Source organism: Anomaloglossus baeobatrachus, chromosome 3 (assembly GCF_048569485.1).
Source record: "Anomaloglossus baeobatrachus isolate aAnoBae1 chromosome 3, aAnoBae1.hap1, whole genome shotgun sequence".
Classification (NCBI taxonomy): domain Eukaryota; kingdom Metazoa; phylum Chordata; class Amphibia; order Anura; family Aromobatidae; genus Anomaloglossus; species Anomaloglossus baeobatrachus.
In genome coordinates, this window is record NC_134355.1 from 150,493,300 (window position 1) to 150,519,164 (window position 25,865).

At 47.3% G+C, this 25,865-nt stretch overlaps 2 protein-coding genes across 4 annotated transcripts in view; one reads left to right on the forward strand and one right to left on the reverse strand.

Annotated features, from left to right (window-relative positions):
• Window positions 1-18,362, reverse strand: part of TTC13 (tetratricopeptide repeat domain 13) — a 127,170-nt gene extending 108,808 nt beyond the window's left edge. For all 3 annotated transcript variants that reach the window (XR_012751608.1, XM_075339522.1, XM_075339523.1), the window contains exon 1: window positions 18,142-18,362. Coding sequence is in view for 2 of the 3 variants with exons in the window: in XM_075339522.1 (XP_075195637.1) it covers window positions 18,142-18,349 (208 nt within the window). In the remaining variant the exon portion in view is untranslated. The remainder of the gene's footprint in view (window positions 1-18,141) is intronic.
• Window positions 18,363-18,488: 126 nt separating this feature from the next.
• ARV1 (ARV1 fatty acid homeostasis modulator) overlaps window positions 18,489-25,865 on the forward strand; it is a 32,085-nt gene continuing 24,708 nt past the window's right edge. Inside the window, exon 1 of the mRNA XM_075341455.1 lies at window positions 18,489-18,570. The gene's annotated coding sequence lies outside the window, so the exon portion shown is untranslated. The remainder of the gene's footprint in view (window positions 18,571-25,865) is intronic.

Consider the following 25,865-nt stretch of genomic DNA (forward strand, 5'->3'; position numbering starts at 1 on the left):
GAACGCCGTATGAAAAAATACAAAGTGTCCTGCTAGTTCTTGTAAAAACACTAACGTACCACTCTAGTGGGAGAGGGATTTCAGCGTTGGAGTGGCGCTTTAAATCTAAGCCTCCGGTCATATACTCCCCTTCCAGCAGCTTCACCTCTTACCGATGCTGCTAAAGTCCCGTGGTGCCATCTTGTGCCCATAAGGTCAGACGTCACAAAAAACTCAATGCATCTCTATGAGAGCCAGAATGAGGCACTCATATACTTTTGAGTGGAGACCTCTGGCGCACTCCATGAAACAGTGGAGCTGGTCACAAATCGCTGGAGACCGACTGGAGAGGCAGTGATAGAAGAGGAGGACGGCGGCAGGTGAGTATAATACAGGGGGCAATGGACTTATATTTATAGCACCACTTCAGTAATGCAATAAATTGAAGAAAAAATAAATAAATAAATAAAAAAACAGTAGCCATATAATGTAAATGCAAAAAAAATAATGAGAATTGACAGAGGAAAAAAAAAAAAAAAGTGTTGAACACACTGACATATATTTAATACTTTGTACAAAAGCTTTTGTTTGTGCTGATTGATTCTAGTGAAACTGGTCGCATGCATTGCTCAGGAGTGATTTTGGGCCATTCTTCCACATAAACACTCTTCAGATCCGGGTCATTCCGTGTCAAGTGGACCAGTTTTAAAAATCGTCCCCACTCGACGTTCTCCGATTTTGCTGAAAATTTATAAGGATGTACATGTATGTTTGAAAAGAGGTTCTGTAAATTTTTAGGGCCAGATCTCAAATATATTGGGCACTGTTGACCTTTCACTGGAGGCCTTCCAGCAAACCGATCAGATGATATTGGATCCGGATTGGACGGCGCGGGACCCTGACCCAGGATTACTGCGGAGGGGGGTTCTTTAGTTCAATAAAGATGGAGTCACTAATTGTGTTGTGTTTTATTTCTAATAAAAATATTTTTCTGTGTGTTGTTTTTTTTTTATCATTACTAGAAATTCATGGTGGCCATGTCTAATATTGGCGTGACACCATGAATTTCGGGCTTAGGGCCAGCTGATAATATACAGCTAGCCCTAACTCCATTATTACCCAGCGAGCCACCCGGCATCAGGGCAGCTGGAAGAGTTGGATACAGCGCAAGAAGATGGCGCTTCTATGAAATCGCCATTTTCTGGGGTGGCTGCGAGACTGCAATTCACAGCGGGGGTGCCCAGAAAGCATGGGCACCCTGCACTGTGGATTCCAATCCCCAGCTGCCTAGTTGTACCCGGCTGGACTCAAAAATTGGGCGAAGCCCACGTCATTTTTTTTTTAAAATTATTTCATGAAATTCATGAAATATAAAAAAAAGGGCTTCCCTATATTTTTGGTTCCCAGCCGGGTACAAATAGGCAGCTGGGGTTGGGGGCAGCCTGTACCTGCCTGCTGTACCCGGCTAGCATACAAAAATATGGCGAAGCCCACGTCATTTTTTTGGGGGGCAAAAAACTCCTGCATACAGTCCTGGAAGGAGGATGCTGAGACTTGTAGTTCTGCAGCTGCTGTCTGCTCTCCTGCATACACTAGTTCTGCAGCTGTCTGCTCTCCTGCATACAATGAACATTTTGAAGAAGGAAATGACATCAGACCTTTTTTTTTCATCAACAATCTTTAATGGCATTGTGCACTGATTAAAAACGCAGTGAGCAAAAACGCAGCGAAAAACGCACCAAATCGCGGTAAAAACGCATGCGTTTTTATTGCGTTTTTTAGCCGCGGGTGCGTTTTTTGAGACAAAAACGCACATAAAAACGCAGCGTGAAAAAAACGCTTAGTGCGCACATACCCTTGCCTTGTGCTGCTATGACCTGCCTCAACAATGTCTATGAGAAATCCGAAAGGCTGTGCGCAGTTTCATTTTTGCCTCCAGTTGCAGAAAAAAGAAGCAGCATGTTACTTTTGTGCATTTTTCTCTGCGTTTTGCCATTGACCATGTTAAAAAAAAAAAATAGCAGGGGCAGAAATGCAGGATAAAACGCATGTGTTCTTTGATGCGCTTTTTCGGCCAGAAGTGCATTTTTTTGCCAAAAGGTGCATTTTTCGCTGGAGAAACAAAACTTCAATGTGCGCACATAGGTTTTCCAGTTACTTTTCCCTGCTCCAGTGCAGTAAGTGCTGTCTGTTATTTTACATTAAAGGAAGTTATTTTGCGGTCCAATCTCCTGAAAGTGGAAAACCCCTTTTTGTGGGCATTTATACAGCGAGTGTTAAACGTCAACTGTCAAAAAAAAATCTATAATATAGGGGCAAATTGTGCAGACCTCTGATTTATTAGGAGTGCAGTAGACTGCGGTGGTACTGAGCTCTATTAACGCTTTAGGGTCTATTGTTGACATCAGAAATACGTTAAGAAATATTCAGACCAAGATAAAGAAAAAAAAGAAAAAAAAAAAGCACGCTGCGCTGCATTTAGTATTTATGTATAACAGCCCGGTGGAGGTTAAAAAGACAAACTGCTTAAGACCATTATCAGTCACAGAAGACGGAGGATGAAAGCTGCTCTTTACTTAGAACCAGACACAAGCCAGGAAAACAAAAGACTTAAAATTGAATTTCTTTTATGATTTGTTCCCCAAGGCCATGGATCACATGCAAATTCAATGTTCTTAGGATCATAATCAGATTTGCAGATCAGTCTGAAGAATGATTTCCTTCCTCCCATTAGCCTATGTGCTTGACCCTCATGATATCCTTCCCACCTCACCAGTGCTGAAAAACATTTAGGTCTTTTTGTATGTAATGTTCTAGTTACCAATACATTTACTAGGTTATCTATAGCATGAGCCACTAGCAAAGACTACAAAATAAACCCTCATCTCTTACAGACATTTGTGCTGCACAATTATTGGGAACGAGCATTCCTAATGGCCCAGTCACACACAACGACTTACCAGCGATCCCAACAACGATATGACCTGATAAGGATCGCTGGTAAGTTGCTGGTGAGAAGTCACACAGTCAGACCTTACCAACGACGCAGTAACGATCAGCGACCTGTATAATGATCTCTGCGGGCATTGGGACCGTGTTAGTAGGTCATTGGTAGGCGTCAAACAGCAATGCATCCTGCTCAGCAGGACATCACCTTTAAAGAAAATGGTCCCGACCATTCGGCAACGACTAGCGATCGCACAGCAGGGGCCTGATCGCTGGTAGGTGTCACACATAACGAGATCGCTGGTGAGATCGTTGCTGCGTCACAGAAACTGTGACTCAGCAACAATCTCGTTAGCAATCTCGTTGTGTGTGATAGGGCCTTAAAGGCCCCGTCACACTAAGCAACATCGCTGCTAACGAACAACTTTTGTGACATTGCTAGCGATGTTGCTTAGTGTGACATCCAGCAACAACCTGGCCCCTGCTGTGAGGTCGTTGGTTGTTGCTGAATGTCCTGGGCCATTTTTTAGTTGTTGCTGTCCCGCTGTGAAGCACAGATCGCTGTGTGTGACAGCGAGACAGCAACAACTAAATGTGCAGGCAGCAGGAGCCGGCTTCTGCGGAGGCTGGTAACCAATGTAAACATCGGGTAACCAAGAAGCCCTGTCCTTGGTTACCCGATATTTACCTTTGTTACCAGCCTCCGCCGCTCTCACTGACAGTGCCGGCTCCTGCTCTGTGCACATGTAGCTGCAGGACACATCGGGTTAATTAACCCGATGTGTGCTGTAGCTAGGAGAGCAGGGAGCCAGCGCTAAGCATTGTGCGCTGCTCCCTGCTCTGTGCACATTTAGCTGCAGCACACATCGGGTTAATTAACCCGATGTGTGCTGTAACTAGGAGAGCAGGGAGCCAGCGCTAAGCGGTGTGCGCTGCTCCCTGCTCTCTGCACGTGTAGCTCCGTGCGGTGGTAACCAAGGTAAATATCGGGTTGGTTACCCGATATTTACCTTAGTTACCAAGCGCAGCATCTTCCACGCGGCGCTGGGGGCTGGTCACTGGTTGCTGGTGAGCTCACCAGCAACTCGTGTAGCGACGCTCCAGCGATCCCTGCCAGGTCAGGTTGCTGGTGGGATCGCTGGAGCGTCGCAGTGTGACATCTCACCAGCAACCTCCTAGCAACTTACCAGCGATCCCTATCGTTGTTGGGATCGCTGGTAAGTTGCTTAGTGTGACTGGACCTTAAGAGAGCTACCCTAGTTTCCCAATAAATGGTACAATGTAATCAGGCTGCAGACCAGTAGACAAACAAGTAGAACGCACAATCATTGGGTAAAATTTTTGGTTTGCGTAAAAGAAAATTGTCCTCAGCAATAATCTGTGCTGCCGAGAACAATGGCTGTCAATGCCAACTTGATATGCAAATGAGACAGCGGATCTAAGGCCTCTGTCACTCCAGCTCTATTCCTAACCCAGGGCCACCTCTTCCTGCTTCACTGACTGTTCCTTTGACTGAAGTCACACAGCATACAGGTTGTCAGTCAAGGAGGAGTAAGCGGCGGCAACGCTGAGTGGGAATACAGCTTGGGTGATGAAGCTTCAACTTTACATCCTCATTTTCATATCAAGTCAAACACTGATTTTTTACAATAACGAAGGAATGGAATTGTCTCATAAAAGGTATTGCTAGACTCGTCTTTGAAAGAGCTACATGCATATATAAATCGTTTGGGAGATTAAATTCTGCTGACAGATCCCCTTTGATACCATTCATGACCTTTGACGAAAGTTAAGGCCATGGTCGAGAAGGGGTTCACAACCTATGACGTAAACTAAAGTTATAGCTGTGCCGGTACGAAGCATGAGCTTGGTGTAAGTGATAGCCAAGCTGTGGCCTTTACAGCCAAAAGAAAGCTTCTGCACCGCCTCTGGCTGTTTAACTCAGTAAATGCAACAATCATCGGGCCTGATTGTTACCATGGCAACCCAACGTCCAATGACGACCTCCAGGTCTGTCAGCTATGGTGGCCTGTTAGACCATGCCAGCAGCATGGTCTAAGAGGTGTTCTGTCAGTGGCTCACTGAGAGGTGTAATATATATCGCAATTCTTCTACATTGCAATACATTATACCAGCGATCAGGGTAAGGCTATGTGCGCACTTTGCGTCGAGTTAGTTGCAGTTCAAAAAGCATCCTCTGGCAGAAATGAAAATGCTTTTGGCTTTAAAAATGCCTGTAAAACGCAAAGAAAGTAGGCTATGTGCACCTTGCGGTTTGCATGAGTTTTTAGTGCTTTTCCGGTGCTTTTAGAAACGCTGCAGTTTTTTTTATTAAATTGAATGGATGGGAAATGCAGCCAAAATGGCAAAAACAATTGACATGCTGCTTCTTTAACCACTGAGTTTTTGCCCAAATTTATGCAAATTAAACGCAGCGTTTTGAACAGCAAAGTGCGCACAAGAAAGCTCAATGTCCCATTGACTTTACTTGAAAAGCATAACGCAAGCATTTCGACATGAAAACGCTGCAGTTGAAAAAGCAGGTAAAAAAAAAGCAAAGTGCGCATATAGCCTAATACAAGTTAAAATCCTACAAAGGGACCAGGTGAAAAAAAAAAAAAAAAATCCCCAAAAAAAAATTAAACATTTTTTTTATATTATACCGAAAAATATGTATATTTATGTAAAAAAAAAAAAAAAAGTACACATTTGGTTTCGCTGCGTCTAGAGCTAGCTGATCTAGAAAAGTGTCATACTAGTGAACCCTTTCATTGAACACAATACAAAAAAAATTGCTTTTTCATCTTATGGCCCTCCCCCCCCCCAAAAAAAGGAAGTGTAATAAAATGCAATTAAAGAGTCGCCTGTAAATAAAAGATATTGCTGAAAATGTCATTTTGTCCCACAATAACCAAGCCACCACTCAGCTTCGTCAGTAGAAAAAAAAAAAAAAAGCCATGGAGCTCAAAATATAGTGATGCAAAAACAATTTTTCTATATAACTGTCTCAATTGTGTAAAGATTGAAAAACTTTTTTTTTTTTTTTAAATAAATGTTGCATTGCTGCATATGGGGGTATTGTCGTAGTCAGGGAAAATTGGGCAACAAATTGTAGCTTTCATTTGCTCCTATTTCCTCCTCTGAAACTTAATAACTTGGGAACAAAGCACAATTTTAGTTGAATTTCTTTCATCTAGTCAGCCCACGTGTGTGTGTGTGTGTATATGTATGTATGTATGTATATATATATATCTCTATACATAGAGATATACATCTCTATCACACACACACAAACACTTTTTTGTTTTTTGTTTTTTTAATATACATGCAGCTTTATTTAGAACTAGTGATAAGCAAACCCGCTAAAGACCGGGACCAGCGGATCACAGCAAGATTTTAAAAAGAGTCCGATCCACTCCAGAATCCGGTGTCCATATAAGTCAATGGCGACCGGAATCCGTAGATTAAAAACGTTTGTGGAGGGGATAGGAGGGTAGGAGCGAGTGCAGCATACTCACCAAGGCGGTGTCATGGCGGCACACTCATTCCGTGTCACACTTTTCCCCTCCGGAGCCGACAATTCAATATTTACTACTTTGCCCACCCACCGGCGCATGTAATTGGTTGCAGATAAATGCGCCCCCACCCTGAGTGGCAGTGTGTCAGCTGAGTCCAACCAATCACAGGCTGCAGGAAGGCCAGTGGATGCAGTCTATCCCTCACAAGTGTGACGCCAGCTTTTTTTTTTTTTTTATTTAAATAAATATAAAAAAAAAAATAAAAAAAAAAAACAACCACACAACGTTCCCCCTAATTTTCATCCCCAGCAATGATAATTCCGGCTGGGGGCTGGTATTCTCAGCCCGCAGCCGCCCAGTATTGCCGTATCTATTAGATGTGACAATCCCAGTACATTACCGGCCCTTCCCGTTGGCCTGATGCGGTGCCAATCGGGGTAATAAGGGGTTAATAGCACCGCACAGCTGCTACTAAGCTCTAGGTTTGTGATGGCACAGGCGTCTATGAGATACCTGCATCGCACTAACCAGTAAATGAAAGTAAATAAGCACAAACACAGAGAAAAATCCTTTATTTGGAATAAAATACAAAACATGCACCCCTCTTTACCAATTTATTAACCTCCAACACCCTGCAGCTCCAGCGTAATCCACATGAGGTCCCACGACGACACATCTCACAGATAGCAGCCATAAAGAAGACTGCCAGCTCTGAGTGTAGCCTATTACTGAGCTGCGATGAGCGATGACTGTAGCAGAGACTGTCACAGGCTGGGGCCGTGTCTGTCTGCAACCAATCACAGGCGGCAGGACGGCCGGTGGGCGGGGAAAGCAGTGCAAGTGTCTGCGGGTCAGTACGGTGAGCGTGCATGAACAGAGAAACACATGCATACTCCTGTCAGAAGTGTGCAGCTGTATCGGTGATGTCAGACTCGTGCGGGTCTGACATGACATCAGCCGGCACAGCCTGTGCGCACTCTCTAACCATGAGCGTGCATGTACTTAGAAACACATGCATGCTCCTGTCAGAAGTTTGCGCTGCTGTGCCGAGACGTCAGACTCGCGTGAGTCCCTCGCAAGTGTGACTGATGCCTAAGAAAAACCGCATGCGGCTTCTTTTTTTTTTTTTTTTAATTTAAAATATTTATAAAAAAAAAAAAAAAAAGAAGGACTAGCAATTCCCCCCACAGTTTTCATCCCCAGCCATGATAACACTAGCCGGGGGCTGGTATTCTCAACCCACAGCAGCCAGGTATTGCCGAATCTATTAGATGTGACAATACCGGTGCTTTACCGGCCCTTCCCGTTGCCCTGGAGCGGTGGCATTCGGGGTAATAAGGGGTTAATAGCAGCGCACACCTGCTACTAACCTTTAGGATAGTGTGATGGCATAGGCGTCTATGAAATACCTGCATCACACTAACCTGTAAGTGAATGTAAATAATGACACAGAGAAAAATCCTTTATTTGGAATAAAGTACAAAACGCACCCTCCTTCACCTCTTTATTAACCCCCAAGACTCTGCAGCTCCGGCGTAATCCACACAAGGTCACACGACGACATATCCAGCTCTGCTACATCTCACAGCTAGCAGCCATAGAGAAGACTGCCAGCTCTGAGTGTAGCCTATGACTGAGCCATGATAAGCGATGACTGTCACAGGCTGGGGGCGAGTCAGCCTGCAACCAGTCTCAGACAAGAGGACGGCCAGTGGGCGGGGAACTCACGGAAAGCTGTGTGCATGCAATGGACAGTACAGGGAATGAATGCGTGACCTGGAAGCAGTGTGCCGCCATGACACAGAGTCTCGGTAAGTATGAAACTCTCATTTATTTCTTCTTTTGTTTATTTTTACTTTAATTGCCAAATCCGGATCATGCACCCGGAATCCCGGGTCCGGCACCCAAATATCGCTGAAACCGCGCGGATCTGGACTTTTACAGTCCGGATCCGCTCGGCCCTATTTAGAACATGACATTCTGAAAAGAGGCAAAAATTGCAGCGTGAAAAATGTGATGAAAATGCATGAAACCAAAAATGTATGTGACCTAATTTATCTAATAGGTGCAGAAATGCTGGAGAAAATCTACACATCAAAAACTAATCATGGGAACTCAGCCTAAAGGCTGCTTTACAGCAAGTGTAGATTTCTCGTGCGATCGCATTTGCGATCGCACCCTCCCCCATTGTTTGTGTGGCACGGGCAATTTGTTGCCCGTGCCGCACAAACTCGTAACCTCAGTCACCGTACTTACCTCCCGAACGACCTCGTTGTGGGCGGCGAACATCCTCTTCCTGAAGGGGGAGGGACGTTCGGCGTCACAGCGACGTCACACAGCGGCCGCCCAATAGAAGTGGAGGGGCGAAGATGAGCGGGACGTAAACATCCCGCCCAGCTCCTTCCTTCCGCATAGCCGGCGGCCGCAGGTAAGCTGTGTTCATCGTTCCCGGGGCGTCACACGGAGCGATGTGTGCTGCCTCGGGAACGATGAACAAGCGGCGTGCAGAAGGATGTTAAATTTTTTGGAAAATGAGCGGCGTGTCAACGAGCAACGATAAGGTGAGTATTATTGCTCGTTCACAGTTGCTCATTTGTGTTACACGCTACGATGTGTCAAACGAGGCCGGATGTGTGTCACGAACGACGTGACCCCGACGACATATCGTTTGATATATCGTAGCATGTAAAGCCCGCTTAAGACTCAACACATCCAAAACTGGATGGTCAAAATATAATTAATTATTATTATTATTATAGCGCCATCAATTCCATGGCGCTTTACATGTGAAAGGGGTATATATGATAGGGACAAGTACAATAATCATAAACAATACAAGACACAAAGAGCTACAGGTAATCTCCTCTGCAGTGGTGTCACGGGTGGTTTTTAGCCAGCTGTTAATTATTACTTTGGACTGGTGCTAGTGATATTTTCAGATCCTTCAGGCCAAGGTTGCAAGCAGGAGGCTTGTACTCCTCTGTGGTATAGCTGCTGAAAACTCTGTTGAACTTCTACCTGAGGTATCTAATGATAAGTAGTTTATGCTTTTCCCCCTGTGTCTCTCCCTTGTGCCTTCTATAGTTGTTTAGTGGGGTTGATGAAGAACTCATCCCATCTGTTCCCTATTTAGCCCAGCACTAGGGATACCTAAGGTCAGGTATCTAGCTCGGCCCATAGGTGCGGAGGCTATATAGGGTGGTGAGGGACCCCAGGGACCAGAAGTAGGTTCAGTCATCGGTCACCATCTTCCCTTTCCCTTCTCTTTCACCATGAGCTTGGTACTCCCCCGTACAAAGTGTGACAAATGGCCACTGAGCCCAAGAGGAGGACTCACCTCTATAATATAAATATAACAGGGGAAAAACCACAGTGGTTACAACACAACAGTATCCAATTTTCAATCAATTAGTGCGTAAAAAGCACTTCAAGGAAATCACAAGTCAACCACAAAGGACAGGAAGCTCGCTATTTCACAATGGGTCACTTCTTCCAATGTCTTTTTCTGATTTTGCCTTACTACAAATGAGACATTGTACACAGATGTGCAGAAATTCATTTGGTCACTGTTGTGTCGCAGTTACACTAAGTTATAGGGCCCCTTTAAATAAAGGCGTCAAAGTCACCTGACGTACGCTTATAGTAGAGCAGAAAAACCATTACTGTATGTACCGCTGCCTCCAAGATTAGATCAGAGCCCCATTATTTCTATCTAAACAGAGTCCAGAGAAATGGATTGTGACCATAACAAAGCCATCTCACTGGCCAGTAATATTTGTAATAAAACTAAGACAACATACATCACCACAGGCCTAGTTATGACTGTGCCGCGATAGATTACAGGAGAAATATACAATAGAAAGTGCTGGGGTCTGCGGCAGGTTACTTCTATTTAAGGAAATGTGTGGGCAGAGAACGGGCAAAGCATTTTTAACACCACAAGATGGATCAAGAAAATGCGGAATGTAATCCTAAAATTATCGCTTAATTATTACACACGAGACCAGAGGTAGTATACAAGATGTGCCCACATGCTGGCAAAATAGGGCGCAAATTAACTACGTCTATACACCGCATTAGGATGGAAGAAAAGAAAAATGAAAAAAAATGAAAAAAAAAAATGTATTTATATAAAATATATATTATATATACATATACACACACATACACTATATATTTTTTTCGGGGTATATGTGTGGGAACATATTCATTAAAATACCATATTTTACCGAATCATAAAGACGCCCTCCCCCCCACCCCCAAATCTGGGCGTAAAATGGGAGTGTGTCTTACAGTCGAAATATGGCTTACCGGGCGGTGGAGCGGGGTCATAGGAAGGAGGATCGGAGGTACTGAGGGCTCAGAGGAGCATCTCTGGAGGGTTTCAGGATGGGGTATCTCAGCGGCAGGTGCATTGATCTGATTGCAGGCTCCATTGAATTGCCCACAGTTGACGCAATGGACTTCAGGAAAATGGCCACGGAGTCCTATCTTTGCCTGCGCGGTCATTTTCTTGAAGTCAATCTCATCAACTGCATGCAATTCAACAAAGCCCGCAGTCAATTCAATGGCACTCGCCACCGAGAGGTCCTGTCTTGTCACCCTCCTGAGTCGCTCAACTGCAGTGACGCACAAATACGCCCTAGGTCGTGAAGGGGTTAAACCAGATCGTTACATCACACAAAATGGTTAATAAACAACATTTCCACATGACTACTTTACATTTTTCCAACAAAACATTGTGTGGTTTTTTTATTTTTGTTTTTTAGGGACCACATCCCACTTGAAGTGACTTTGAGGGGCCTATGTGACAGATAATACAAAAAAGTGACAAAATTATAAAAACTGCAGCCTTTAAAGTGCTCAAAACCACATTTCTGAAGGTTTATTAACCCTTTACGTTCTTTACAGGAAGTAAAGCAATGTGGAAGGAAAGAATGAAAATTTCCCCTTTTTTGTTTCCCCCCATAATAATGTTCCTTTAGCCCCAGATTTTTCATTTTCACAAGGGTAATAGGAGAAAATGGACCATACAATTTGTTGTGCAATTTCTCCTGAGTACATCACTACCCTACATGATATTCTAAACTACGTTTCAGGCTCAGTACAACGCTCAGTGGTGAAGGAGCGCCATACTAGAACGCAGATGTTGCCATTACGGTGCCATGTCACAGTGCGAGAGCCCCTGAGGTGCCAGAACAGCAGAAATCCCCCCATCTTACACACTACACCTCTCAATGAATTCATCTAGGGGTGCAGTGATCATACTGATACCATAGGTGTGTCACACACTTTAGATCATTGGGTGGTGAAGAGAAAAATTATATTTTTACTACAAAAATTTAGTTTTAGCTCCAGATTTTACATTTTGCCAAGAAGAGATGGGTAAAAATTGCACCAAAATTTGTCACACAATTTCTGCTTAACATGGCTATACCCCACATGTGGCTTTATATTAACCCTTTCGCAACTAATGACATACTAATACGTCATTGGTCGCGTCCCCTTGGTTGCTGCGGTAATCTGCTGATCTGATAAGCAGACATGCGTGGCTAACAGGCACGGGTGGATTAGAGATTCACCCGCACCTGTTAATCCCTTAGGTCGCGATGTCAAACACTGACAGCTCAATTTAAAAGCACTATGGCAAGGATCGCAGCATTCCCCACCAGTCGGCGGCCCCGTGATGTGATCATAGGGCGCCAATGTCTTACCATAACAGCGCGGGGTCAGATGATGATCCCTGATGCTGTCATGAGTCATTTCATGTGAGAGCCGGAGAAGCGCCGCAACTCACAGGAGATCAGCAGTTTGGCCAGGGCCACACGGGGCACTAGTGTGATCCTCGCATGACTCGACTCGCGCTGGCAGTACAGCAGGAGCTGAGTGTCATGCGAGTGTCCCTGCGACTGAGGTCCGACCGTACGAGCGGACCTCAGCTGCGGGGGTCGGGCCGACACTGAGGAGGGGAGGGAGGGATTTATCTCCCTCTCTCCTCCATTGCCGGCTATTGCCATGCTCGCCCTGCACGCGCGGTATACCGGTGTACCATGAGTGCAGTGTGATTTTTCTCGCACCCCATAGACTTGAATGGGTGCGAGAGAAAGAGTCTCGCATTACAATCGTAGCATGCTGCGATTGTTTTCTCAGTCCAATTAGGGCTGAGAAAATAATCGCTCATGTGTGCTGACACACAGGCTAGAATTGGTCCGAGTGGAATGCGATGTTTTATCGCACTCCACACGCACCGTTTTTCTTGTCGTGTGGCTTAGGCCGCTGATGAGAGCAATGCTGCACCATTGTTCTGATGAGGAGAAGTGATCGGAGTGCACAGTGATATAGTCCCCCAGGGGGCCTAGTATAATCAATTGGGGAGGGGGGAGTTCAAATGATCCCCCCCCTTTTGCCCCACTGAAAAAATCAATGAAAAAAATATTTACACACTTGGAATGGCTGTGTTCAGAAATGTCTGATCTATCAAAATATAAAATAATTTATTCTAATCGTACATGGTGTAGTGAGAAAAAAAATTCCAAAATGACAAAATTATGTTTTTTGTTCGCCACAAACTGCATTACAATGCAAAAAACGGCAATCAAAACGTCTCATCTACACAAAAATGGTAAATTAAAAACGCCAGCTCAAGGCGCAAAAAATAATCCATCACTGAGCCCCGGACTCCAAAAAATGAGAATGCTACGGGCCTCGGAAAATCGCTATTCTTTTTTGGACAAAACTTCTGATTTTTTTTCACCACTTTGATAAAGTAAAACTACACGTTTGGTATCTATGAACTCGCACCGATGTGAGGCATCACATGAACACATCAGTTTTACCATATTGTGAATAAAAAAAAAAAACCTGAAATTTCACTATTTTCACAATTTCTCCACATTTGGAAGTTTTTTTCCCGTTTTCCAGTACACTATATAGTAAAATGAATTGTGTCACTTAAAAGTACAACTCGTCCTGAAAAAAAACAAGCCCTCATAGGTCTATATTAAACAATAAAAATAAAAAAAGTTATGGCTCTCATTAGGAGAGGAAAAAACAAAAATTAAATATTGTCCGGGGGTTAGGGGTTAATGCACATTTATCCACAGGGCAGGGCTCGGGAGGGAAGGAGCGCTATTTGACTATTGGAGCACAGATTTTCTTAGAATAATTTGCAGACTTTATATACAAATGCGCCTAAGTGCCAGAAATGCAGAATCTCGCCTCATGTGACCCCGAAATTACACCCCTCTAGGAATTTATCTACAGGTGTAGTGACTATTAACTCCATGGGTGTTTTCCAGAAACATGAAGCAATGGATGTTGCTGAGTGAAAATTTCAAATCTGTCATTGTAGTACCTGTACATTGTAGTGTTCAGTACATTGTAGAGCCCATACAATGTGCTCATCTCGTGCTACTGGTGACCCCGTAAATTAAGCAGGCTTTCCTTACTATAAAAATGTCAAAGTTGCAGACACTAAATTTGGTTTAGGCCGGAGTCACACTTGCGAGAGAGTCGCGAGAGAGTCGTATCACATCACCCGGCATGGCCACGCACTCTCCTGACAGGAGCGGATCAGCTGTATGTATTTCTATGAAGCTGAGACACTCCTGTTCGGAGAGTGTGCGGCCATGACGGGTGATGCGCTGCAAGACTCGTGCGAGTCTCTCGCAAGTGTGACTCCGGCCTTAGACACACTGTGGGCCTCAGAAAAGGAAGAGGGGGAGGGGGTGGAATTGCAAGCACAGGAATTACTGGATTTCTTTTGTGGGAGAAATTTCCCTTTTCCAAAGCCTTTGTGTTACCAGTATTGTGGAAAACCCCTATAATTCCGTTAACAGATGATCAAGTGGAGACTTGAAACTTTAATTGGAAATATTTTACTTAAAATTTGGGATCACATTTATCCTGTGCTCTCCTCTGAGCCCTTACATCACGATTTTCATCTAAATCTCTGAATGAAGTTATTCAGATGACACCCCTGAGGGATCCATTCATTATAATGAGGCAGCAGAGATACTCTGGAGTCTGTCTGGCCTCTGTTCAGCAGTGTCCTTTTCAGAAGTGCCATTATTCAGCTCGGGGTCACCATCAGCAGAATGCAATCACGTTGTGCTGATGGAAGGAAAGAGGGAGCGCCGTCCCTTTACAACAGATTAATGCCGCTGTCACTAATGAGAGTGGCATCAGAGGGGATAAACACCCGTGACCGGTGCTAGCAATGATACATAGCTGATCGATCCCCTCTGATTTCACCAGCACCACATGTGAGCTGCCGCAATCGTAGTGTCGCACATATACGGCGGTTTGTGTGACCACACCTGCCACAGTGCTGTACATGTACGGCGGATGTTGTGAAGACGTTACAGGGGTGGTCCGAAGTCCAAAGTAATTTTCATCTTAAAATCCATATCTATTCAGTGCCATAATTTAAAGTATTTTCAAATATACCTGAATTAAACATTCCCTACCGTTCTATCACTACAATAACTGTTTTTCTATTTTTTTTTTCCCACTTTCTTTTTAATGATGCTTCGCTTGAGAATCCCCAGTGCATGCTGGGATACTCAAACTAAAGGCCCCGTCACATGCAGCGATATCGCTTGTGAGCGTACCCGCCCCCGTCGTTTGTGCGTCCCGGGCAAATCGCTGCCTGTGGTGCACAATATCGTTCAGAGCCGTCACATGGACTTACCTGCCTAGCAACGTCGCTGTGGCCGGCGAACCGCCTCCTTTCTAAGGGGGCGGTTCGTGCGTCGTCACTAAGCGGCCGCCCAATAGAAGCGGAGGGGCGGAGAGGAGCGGCCGTAACATGCCGCCCAGCTCCTTCCTTCCTCATTGCCGGCGGCCGCAGGTAAACTGTAGTTCGTCATTCCTGAGGTGTCACACATAGCGATGTGTGCTGCCTCGGGAACGACGAACAACCTGCATCCTCAACAAATCAACGATTTTTTGAAAAGGAACAACGTGTCAACGATGGACAATTTGGTATTTTCCATCGTTAACGGTCGCTCGTTGGTGTCACACGCATTGACCTCGCTAACGATGCCGGATGTGCGTCACGGCATCCGTGACCACGCCGATATATCGTTAGATACGTCGTTGCGTGTGACGGGGCCTTAAGTGTCATCAGTGGGCAGATACTGTGGTCACTGCCCCCTCTCTGAAACAAAGCGTCATTAGTGATGCTTGTTTCTAGTCTGGGCGAGTCTCTGTGCGATGTGTGCACAATGATAGAGCGCTCTTTGTTGTCGGCTCAGATCAGCAGTGACGAGCCTAAGGGGCACTTTGCACGCTGCGACATCGCAGGCTGATGCTGCGATGCCGAGCGTGATAGTGCCCGCCCCCGTCGCAACTGCGATATCCTTGTGATAGCTGCCGTAGCGAACATTATCGCTACGGCAGCTTCACATGGACTCACCTGTAATGCGACCGTCGCTCTGGCCGACGACCCGCCTCCTTATTAAGGGGGCGGGTCATGCGGCGTCACTGCGACGTCACACGGCAGGCGGCCAATAGGAGCGGAGGGGCGGAGATGAGCGGGATGTAAACATCCCGCCCACCTCCTTCCTTCCGCATATCCTACGGAAGCCGCAGTGACGCCGGTAGGAGATGTTCCTCGCTCCTGCGGCTTCACACACAGCGATGTGTGCTGCCGCAGGAGCGAGGAACAACATCGGACTGTCGCGTCAGCGTAATCATGGATTACGCCGACGCTGCACCGATGATACGATTACGACGCTTTTGCGCTCGTTAAATCGTATCATCGAGCCATTACACACTACGATGTCGCAAGTGCGTCATTTTCAATTTGACCCCACCGACATCGCACCTGCGATGTCGTAGTGTGCAACGTACCCCTTAGGGTACCGTCACACTTTTGCGACGCAGCAGCGATCCCACCAGCGACCTGACCTGGTCAGGATCGCTGCTGCGTCGCTACATGGTCGCTGGTGAGCTGTCAAACAGGCAGATCTCACCAGCGACCAGCCAGCAGCGATGTGCAAGCGACGCCGCGCTTGCACGGAGCCGGCGTCTGGAAGCTGCGGACACTGGTAACTAAGGTAAACATCGGGTATGGTTACCCGATGTTTACCTTACTTACCAGCGCACACCGCTTAGCTTAGCGTGTGCAGGGAGCAGGAGCCGGCACTGGCAGCGTGAGAGCTGCGGAGGCTGGTAAAGAAGGTAAATATCGGGTAACCACCTTGGTTACCCGATGTTTACCTTGGTTACACCTTACCGCAGGCTGTCAGACGCCGGCTCCTGCTCCCTCACATTCAGGATTGTTGCTCTCTCGCTGTCACACACAGCGATGTGTGCTTATCAGCGGGAGAGCAACAATAAAAAAACGAACCAGGGCTGTGTGTAACGAGCAGCGATCTCACAGCAGGGGCCAGATCGCTGCTCAGTGTCACACACAGCGAGATCGCTAATGAGGTCACAAAAAACGTGACTCAGCAGCGATCTCAGTAGCGATCTCGCTGTGTGTGAAGTACCCCTAACTGGGAGAGCCAGCTGTCAATCAGCATAACATCGGCTTTTCTGCCCTGTCTACAGAGCAGAAAAGAAGCCTATGCTCTGTAAATGAAGCTATTCTATCACTGGCAGATGTTGGTGACTACTCTGTGTCGACATAGAACGGTACCAGGCAGAACAGACAGGTAGACAGCAACTAGAGTTGAGCGAGTACCTAACTATTCGCACTCACTATACTATTAACGAGTACTGTCTAATACCTGCGTATTCATTTGGCGCAAGTCAATGGGGAAAAAGTTGCAAAGTAACGAGTAATCCAAATGCCGTAATAGTGCGGAATTCGGGTTACTCGTTACATTATAAGTTTTCCCCATTGACTTGCATGCACACACTATTCGGAATGAATACACAGTATTAGACAGTACTCGTTAGGAGTATAGCGAGTGCGAATAGTTAGGTACTCGCTCACCTCTAGTAGCACCCAACCCCCTGCCTGCTAGCGCTTGGGCACATTTTTATTTTTGTTAAAGTCCTGGAAATACCCTTTAAGAAATGGCTCATTTCATAAGTGAACCTGTCAAGTTTTAAGAATACGTAGGACAATGTAAGTTTCGACTTCGGACCATCTATTTAAGAAAATTACATTGGTTTTCCCACAAATTAGGTTTCATCATCCAGGGAATAGATGACAGAAGTATAATCAGTGGGGGTCTCACCTTCTCCACAAGACCCCAGCAGGGGGATCTCTAATGGGTCAGTCGTGAAGCTTTCTATGTGACTGACGGGGGCAGGTGACAATGGCACTGAGACAGTCCCCAGATCCAGCGATCGGTGGGGGTCCTTGTAATCATACACTGATCACCTAACAAGACATTTGCCAAAAAATAATTAAATCTAAACAAAGTAGAATGAAGTCCACTGTGAAAGCTTCACACTCAGATCCATGACTATGTGTTGGGACCTGCTATAAGAGTACATGATGGGAATCCCCCTGTACATATGGCATCCAATGGGGCAGGGACTGAGTCCATTCACTGACAGCAATCAGATGCAGAATGGGGAGAACCAATAGAATCCCAGTGCGGTACATTAGGAAGTTTAGAACTTTATTTGCAGCACAGGTGACGTGTGCCGGGCTGCAATGTCCCCTCATCACTGGGGCAGATATACAGCAATGCAGGCTGCACAGCCGGACTAGTGCGCACCCCGCTCCCGCACTCACCGCACTCCTCCAGGTCCCAGGCGGAGTCAGACTCCGGGTCCCGGTGCCCGCAGCCCCCGGGCCCGACATGCCTGCCTATATCTGGGCTCAGCACTGTCCGGTGCAGGGTGCTCTCTCCACCTCCCCCGCTGGCATTCACCCCTCTGCCCGGGGCTCCGGCCACCAGCAGCAACAGAGCGCACAGTGCACCCACACCAGGTGCCATCATCGTCCCTATAACTGTGCCCGTGTGTTGTGTACACACCGCCCGCTTACTCGGTGTATGGGACTTGTAGTCTTTCAGGAGGCTGTGTACCTTCAGCGAGTAGGCGGGGAAACTACAACTCCCGTGAGCCTTCGCGATTCATTCACTGAGCAGGAAGTAGTGGCCGAAGTGTTTGCTGTCAGAGCAGGACAGGCTGAGGCTCGTGGGGCAGGTTGTCAGCAGAGGTGGGTGTGTCGTGGAGGCCAACAATGCTGATTAATGCTGTGTACTGCCCTAACTGCCCCTCCACCGTCCCTCTGCCCGTCCCGACCACTCTTGCAGGGTAACTTTTGTATAACAGGAGGCTGACAGAGGGAAGGGCTTATATACTGGGATTCTGCGCCGCAGTCACAGAGCATTCGGGTTTAGTGTTACAGGTAATGGATTTAACTGATTATCAGTGACTGGGGAATTTAAAGGGGCTCTTTATAGTGGGACTATGTAAAGGGCAACCCTTAAAGGTGCTGTTTCATTACAGGCAATCCCTTTAATGACAGGGTTGTCCTGGTATCAGCTTATAACCACTAATTAAGGCAAACGTTGCAGTCAGCTGATCATTTCCTGGAAATAGTGATAGTTCCTGTAATGCATGGATGCCACACGTGTGCCAGGGAAAAATCCGCTGCTGGCTAGCCTCTCCCCAGTGTGGCAGAACTGGCATGTGTTAGCCTCTTCCACACGTTCGTGCCTCCGGTATGTGTTTGGCAGTTTTATGGTTTTGGACACACGTAAGTATTTGCGCACAGAACGTGTGTCCGTTCCTTACATACATGTGTCCGTGTGTTTCTCACACAATGTCCGTTTTCTCTCCGGCATCACGGGTGTCGCACGTAACACACACGGATGTGTTCTGTGTGACACGCATCGGAGAAAAGACATGTCTGTGAGAAAACAAACCAAACCTTTACTCACCTTCTCCAGCCCTCCTGTCTCTGCCGCTGCTGTCACTTGCTTCTGACCGCCGCTCATTATGCTCATTGAATATTCACTTCACTGCGGCCGAAAGCTGCAGCAGCGGGGAGTCGACAGGGCCGAAGATCAGCACCACGGACAGCAACAGGTGAGTAGAAAGTTCCGTAGCCCAACACGGGTACAGTAGAAACACACGTAACCCATAAACACGGCTCACGGAGGGCAAAACACACCTCTGACACGTCCATGAAAAACGTGTGTGGTTTTTCACGAACGTGTGAAAGAGGCCTTAAACGGGTAAAGGCTTAGCTACTAGGAACGGTCCATGGAAAAAAACTGATTGTCCTGGTGGTCAGTGATTGCTGTGTGTGAGCAGAGCTGGAGCCATTTGCCGCAGGTATCCCCCCCCCCCCCTCTGTGCCGCAGGTGTCCCCCCCCCCTCTGTGCCGCAGGTGTCCCCCCCCCCTCTGTGCCGCAGGTGTCCCCCCCCCCCCTCTGTGCCGCAGGTGTCCCCCCCCCCCCCCTCTGTGCCGCAGGTGTCCCCCCCCCTCTGTGCCGCAGGTGTCCCCCCCCCCTCTGTGCCGCAGGTGTCCCCCCCCCCCCCTCTGTGCCGCAGGTGTCCCCCCCCCCCTCTGTGCCGCAGGTGTCCCCCCCCCCCTCTGTGCCGCAGGTGTCCCCCCCCCCCTCTGTGCCGCAGGTGTCCCCCCCCCCCTCTGTGCAGCAGGTGTCCCCCCCCCCCCTCTGTGCAGCAGGTGTCCCCCCCCCCCCTCTGTGCAGCAGGTGTCCCCCCCCCCTCTGTGCAGCAGGTGTCCCCCCCCCTCTTTGCCGCAGGTGTCCCCCCCCCCCCTCTGTGCCGCAGGTGTCCCCCCCCCCCTCTGTGCCGCAGGTGTCCCCCCCCCCTCTGTGCCGCAGGTGTCCCCCCCCCCTCTGTGCCGCATGTGTCCCCCCCCCTCTGTGCCGCATGTGTCCCCCCCCTCTGTGCCGCATGTGTCCCCCCCCTCTGTGCCGCATGTGCCCCCCCCCTCTGTGCCGCATGTGTCCCCCCCCCTCTGTGCCGCATGTGTCCCCCCCCTCTGTGCCGCATGTGTCCCCCCCCTCTGTGCCGCATGTGTCCCCCCCCTCTGTGCCGCATGTGTCCCCCCCCTCTGTGCCGCATGTGTCCCCCCCCCTCTGTGCCGCATGTGTCCCCCCCCCTCTGTGCCGCATGTGTCCCCCCCCCCTCTGTGCCGCATGTGTCCCCCCCCCTCTGTGCCGCATGTGTCCCCCCCCCTCTGTGCCGCATGTGTCCCCCCCCCTCTGTGCCGCATGTGTCCCCCCCCCCTCTGTGCCGCATGTGTCCCCCCCCCCTCTGTGCCGCATGTGTCCCCCCCCTCTGTGCCGCATGTGTCCCCCCCCTCTGTGCCGCATGTGTCCCCCCCCTCTGTGCCGCATGTGTCCCCCCCCCTCTGTGCCGCATGTGTCCCCCCCCTCTGTGCCGCATGTGTCCCCCCCTCTGCCGCATGTGTCTCCCCCCCCCCCCTCTGTGCCGCAGGTGTTCCCCCCCCTCCCTCTGTGCCGCAGGTGTTCCCCCCCCCTCTCTCTGTGCCGCAGGTGTCCCCCCTCTCTCTGTGCCGCAGGTGTCCCCCCCCCTCTCTCCCCTCTGTGCCGCAGGTGTCCCCCCCCCCCCTCCCCTCTGTGCCACAGGTGTCCCCCGTCCCCCTCCTCTGTGCCGCAGGTGCCCCCCTCCTCTGTGCCGCAGGTGTTTCCCCACCCTCTATGCCGCAGGTGTGTCCCCGCCCTCTGTGCCGCAGGTGTCCTCGCCCCCCCCGCCCTCTGTACCGCAGGTGTCCCCGCCCCCCCGCCCTCTGTACTGCAGGTGTCCCCCCCTCTGTACCACAGGTGTCCCCGCCCCCCCCTCTGTACCACAGGTGTCCCCGCCCCCCCCCTCTGTACCACAGGTGTCCCCCCCCCCTCTGTACCGCAGGTGTCCCCGCCCCCCCGCCCTCTGTACCGCAGGTGTCCCTGCCCCCCCGCCCTCTGTACTGCAGGTGTCCCCCCCTCTGTACCACAGGTGTCCCCGCCCCCCCCTCTGTACCGCAGGTGTCCCCCCCCCCCCCTCTGTACCGCAGGTGTCCCCCCCCCCTCTGTACCGCAGGTGTCCCCGCCCTCTGTACCGCAGGTGTCCCCCCCCCCCCCCTCTGTACCGCAGGTGTCCCCGCCCCCCCGCCCTCTGTACCGCAGGTGTCCCTCTTCTGTGCCCCCTCTGTGCCGAAGGTGTATCCCCTCTTTGGTGTCCCCCCCCCCCCTGTGCCTTAGGCGTCCTCCCTCTGTGCCGAAGGTGTATCCCCTCTTTGGTGTGCCCCCTCTTTGTTGCAGGTGGCCCCTCTGTGCTGCAGGTGTGTCCCCTTTTTGGTGTGTCCCCCCTGTACCTCAGATGTGACCCCTCTACGCCGCTAGTCTCTCTTCTTTGCTGTATGATTTTCCCTTTTCCCGCTACCCCTTTTACTCCCCCTTTCTTACTCAATTTTTTGTTTGTTGCTGCAGAGTATTTAAAAACGCCATTTATGTAAATTATATCGTACATTGGAGTGGATTTTCGGTGTGGAACTTGGCCTCAAACTTTGTGGGGGTTTTTTTTTCTGGTGGTTTTCTGTAGGGTGTTTTTTTTGTGTAACATGACTGACCAGTCCGTATACTAGTTAATTGTATGATTTCCCCCCCCCATTATAATGCCATATATAGCTTTCTGACTGCTAACAATAAAGGCTATGGGCTCCTGCCTGGTCTTACCTGATAGTAACGCCATCTGGATGGATTGATAATGACAGATCCTACTTGTCTTTAGTTGGTGCGAAGTTGCATCATAGTCTATCAGTTTTCATCAGATCTGATCAGTTTTTGCTTTGTTTGTTTGTTTTTTTTTGTTTTTTTTTTAACACTAGAAGTCCCAGAGAGGGGTCATTTGAAATTTTTACCATTGGAACCCTATGGAGTTCGAAATTCCTGGGGCTTCTAGTGTTAAAGGGCATCTGGGCTCTGGAGGCAGATTCTCATACAGATCTGTGTCCAGCTCATAAATCTAATAGCTCATTTACATATTTAGTAAAACATGGATCTCAGATATCAACATATCATTTTAGTCAGCTTGTGATCACCAACATGCCGATATAGACAGCTATGGAGGGATGATGGTTCCCTTTAAAAGAAAACTAGTGGAAACTAGCTCACACCACCATTGCTGACAATAGCCAAACTCAGCAGCTTGTGCTGTTCACATGAGCAGAACTCCTGAGGTAAGTGATTGGCTGCAGCGGTGATGTGTAATGCCGACGTAACGTCACCGCTGCAGCCAGGTCACAGAGACAGGAGCAGTGACAGAGAGGGCGAGTGCCCTCTGATTTTGTTATGTTACGTGACTTTGTGCTTTGTGGATTACTTTTTTAACACTGGAAAACCTGTTTAAAAATGAATTGGAAGAAAATGACCTTTGATGTACAATATTCCTCATCTCTCTGCACCGAGAAAACCAACTTCGTTAAACTACAAACGTACAGAAGTGCAATACTGATCCAGCACATTTACTAAATTGTAACTAGTGACTTCTTGTCCTTGTTGTATAAGTGTTCTACCAGATGGGGCTGATAATCTGTTTTCCCAAGCTCCGATTAAAGGGGCGCTTAGGCTGGTGTGTGCTAATTTTGGGACTACACAGTGACTTTAGCCATTACACAGCCCACGCGGCCAAAGATCATTGCACGCCTCTGCTACAGTTCAAACCAGAAATTTACATACACTAAAAAGACACATCTGCAGGTTTTTCTCATTATCTGATATGAAATCACAATAAACCTTTCCCGTTTTCAGTCAATTAGGAACCAAAATTATTTACATTTGCCAAATGCCAGAATAATGAGAGCGAGAATGTTTTAAGGCATTTTATTACTTTCTGCAAAGTCAAAAGTTTACATACACTAAGAGTGCTATGCCTTTAAAGAATATGGGACAGCCCATATAATGATGTCATGTCATTGTAAGCTTCTGATAGGTTTATTGGAAACATCTGAGTTTATTAGAGACACACCTCTGGATGTATTTTAATGCACACCTGAAACACACTGCTTCTTTGTGTAGCATCATGGGAAAGTCAAAAGAAATCAGCTAAGATCTCAGAAAGAGAATTATGGACTTGCACAAGTCTGGTTCATCCTTGGATGTAATTTCCAGATACCTAAAGGTGCCTTGTCCATGTGTGCAAACAATTATACGCAAGTACAAATAAGATTATTATTATTATTATTATTATTATTTATTATTATAGCGCCATTTATTCCATGGCGCTTTACAAGTGAAAGGGTATACGTACAACAATCATTAACAGTACATAACAGACTGGTACAGGAGGAGAGAGGACCCTGCCCGCGAGGGCTCACAGTCTACAGGGAATGGGTGATGGTACGATAGGTGAGGACAGAGCTGGTTGCGCAGTGGTCTACTGGACTGAGGGCTATTGCAGGTTGTAGGCTTGTTGGAAGAGATGGGAATAAGATGGGAATGTCCAGCCCTCATACCACTCAGGAAGGTTATGGGTTCTGTGTACCAGACATGAACGTGCTTTGGTCAGACATGTGCATATCAATCCAAGAACACAAGCAAAAGACCTTGTGAAGATGCTGGAAGAAGCTGGTAAAATTGTCCCATTATCCACAACGAGTACTGTATCAACATGGGCTGAAAGGCTACTCTGCCAGGAAGAAGCCACTACTACTCAAGAAACACAAAAAAGTCAGATTAATGTATGAAAATACACACAGGAACAAAGACCTTAATTTTTGGAGACATGTCCAGTGGTCTAAGGCTGGTTTCACATCAGCGTTATTCTGCTGCACTGCCAGGACCAGCACAAATGCAGTACAATTCAATACAATTCACAGGAATCGCGGAAAGCTCGGGTCACATGCGGTCATGTGACAGATTGTTATGAGAGCTTGCCGCGATACCAGTGAACTGTATTGAACTGTACTGCATTTGTGCCAGATCCGGCAGTGCGGCAAAATACCGCTGATGTGAAACCAGCCTTAGACAACTAAAATGTAACTATTTGGCCACAATGACCATTGTTACGTTTTGTAGGAAAAAGGGAAAAGCTTTGAAGTCTAAGAACACCATCCCAACAGTGAAACATGGGGGGTTGGAGCAATATGTTGTGGGGTTGTTTTCCTGCAGAAGGAACTGGTGCACTTCACAAAATATATGGCATCATGAGGAAGGAAGATTATGTGGCAATACTGAACATCTGAAGACATCAGCCAGGAACTTAAAGCTTGGGCGGAAATGGATTTTCCAAATGGACAATGACTTGAAGCACACTGCCAAACTGGTTACAATGTGGCTTAAGGATAACAAAGTCAATGTTTTGGAGTGGCCATCACAAAACCCTGATCTCAATCGTATTGAAATTTTATGAGAAAAGCTGAAAAGGCAGGTGCGAGGAAGGAGACCTTCAAACATGGCTCAGTTACACCAGTTCTGTCAGGATAAATGGGCCCAAATTACCACCAACTATTGTGAGACACTTGTGGAAGGAGATCCAAAATGTGTGACCCAGGTCATACAGTTTAAGGGCATTTGTACCAAATACTAATGAAATGTATGTAAACCTTTAACTTTGCAGAAAGTAATAAAAATGCCTTAAAACATTCTCTCTTTCATTATTCTGGTATTTGGCAAATATAAATAATTTTGATTCCTAATTGACCTAAATCGGGAAAGGTTTATTCTGATTTCATGTCAGATAGTGAGAAAAACATGCATATGTGTCTTTATAGATAGTGTATGTGACCATCTTCCACTTGTATCATGTTGTAATCAGCGATCGGATTCCTCATGACTGATGTTTTGGCCAAACTCGTCGTGTCGCCCCAGCTCAAACCTTTTTATGTAAGTAAGATGGAGCATTCAACTCAGGGAAAAAAAATTGTCCTGTTTCATCAGAGTTGATTTAAAACAGTTTTTAGATTCAAAACCGTGATTAATAAGACATTTTTTTTTTTTTAAGATGAGTCCCGTCATTATTTCAGTTCCTAATCTGGTTGTAACATTGTCAAGGGAGAAATATTAGTTAAGACTGCTAATGGAGTCTTTGTTCAGGGCAGGTCCAGAGGCATGGGCCAAATTAGCTATCTGCGCAGATATAATAAATGATATATATATATAACACTGCACTCTCAATGGGCAAGGATGATTAAAGATATAACTCTTTTTCTCAATGCTAATAGATTTTTAATACAGAAGGCAAGATAGCAACAATTGAAAGACATGTGACACTTGCGACAATTTTGCGACAATAACGTTTCGGTCCTCCATGACCTTGATCACATTATTCGCTAAATTACTATGAAGAAAAGTGTTTTTGCCATTTTTTTGGATTTCTGGACAAACGTCTTTATACATATGCCTATGAGTAAGGAGGCTACTGTCTGTTAATTATTAAAGGAACCCCCAAAAAAACACTTTTTTTCCATAGTAATTTAGCGACTAATGTGATCAAGGTCCTGGAGGACCGAAACGTTATTGTCGCAAAATTTTCTTC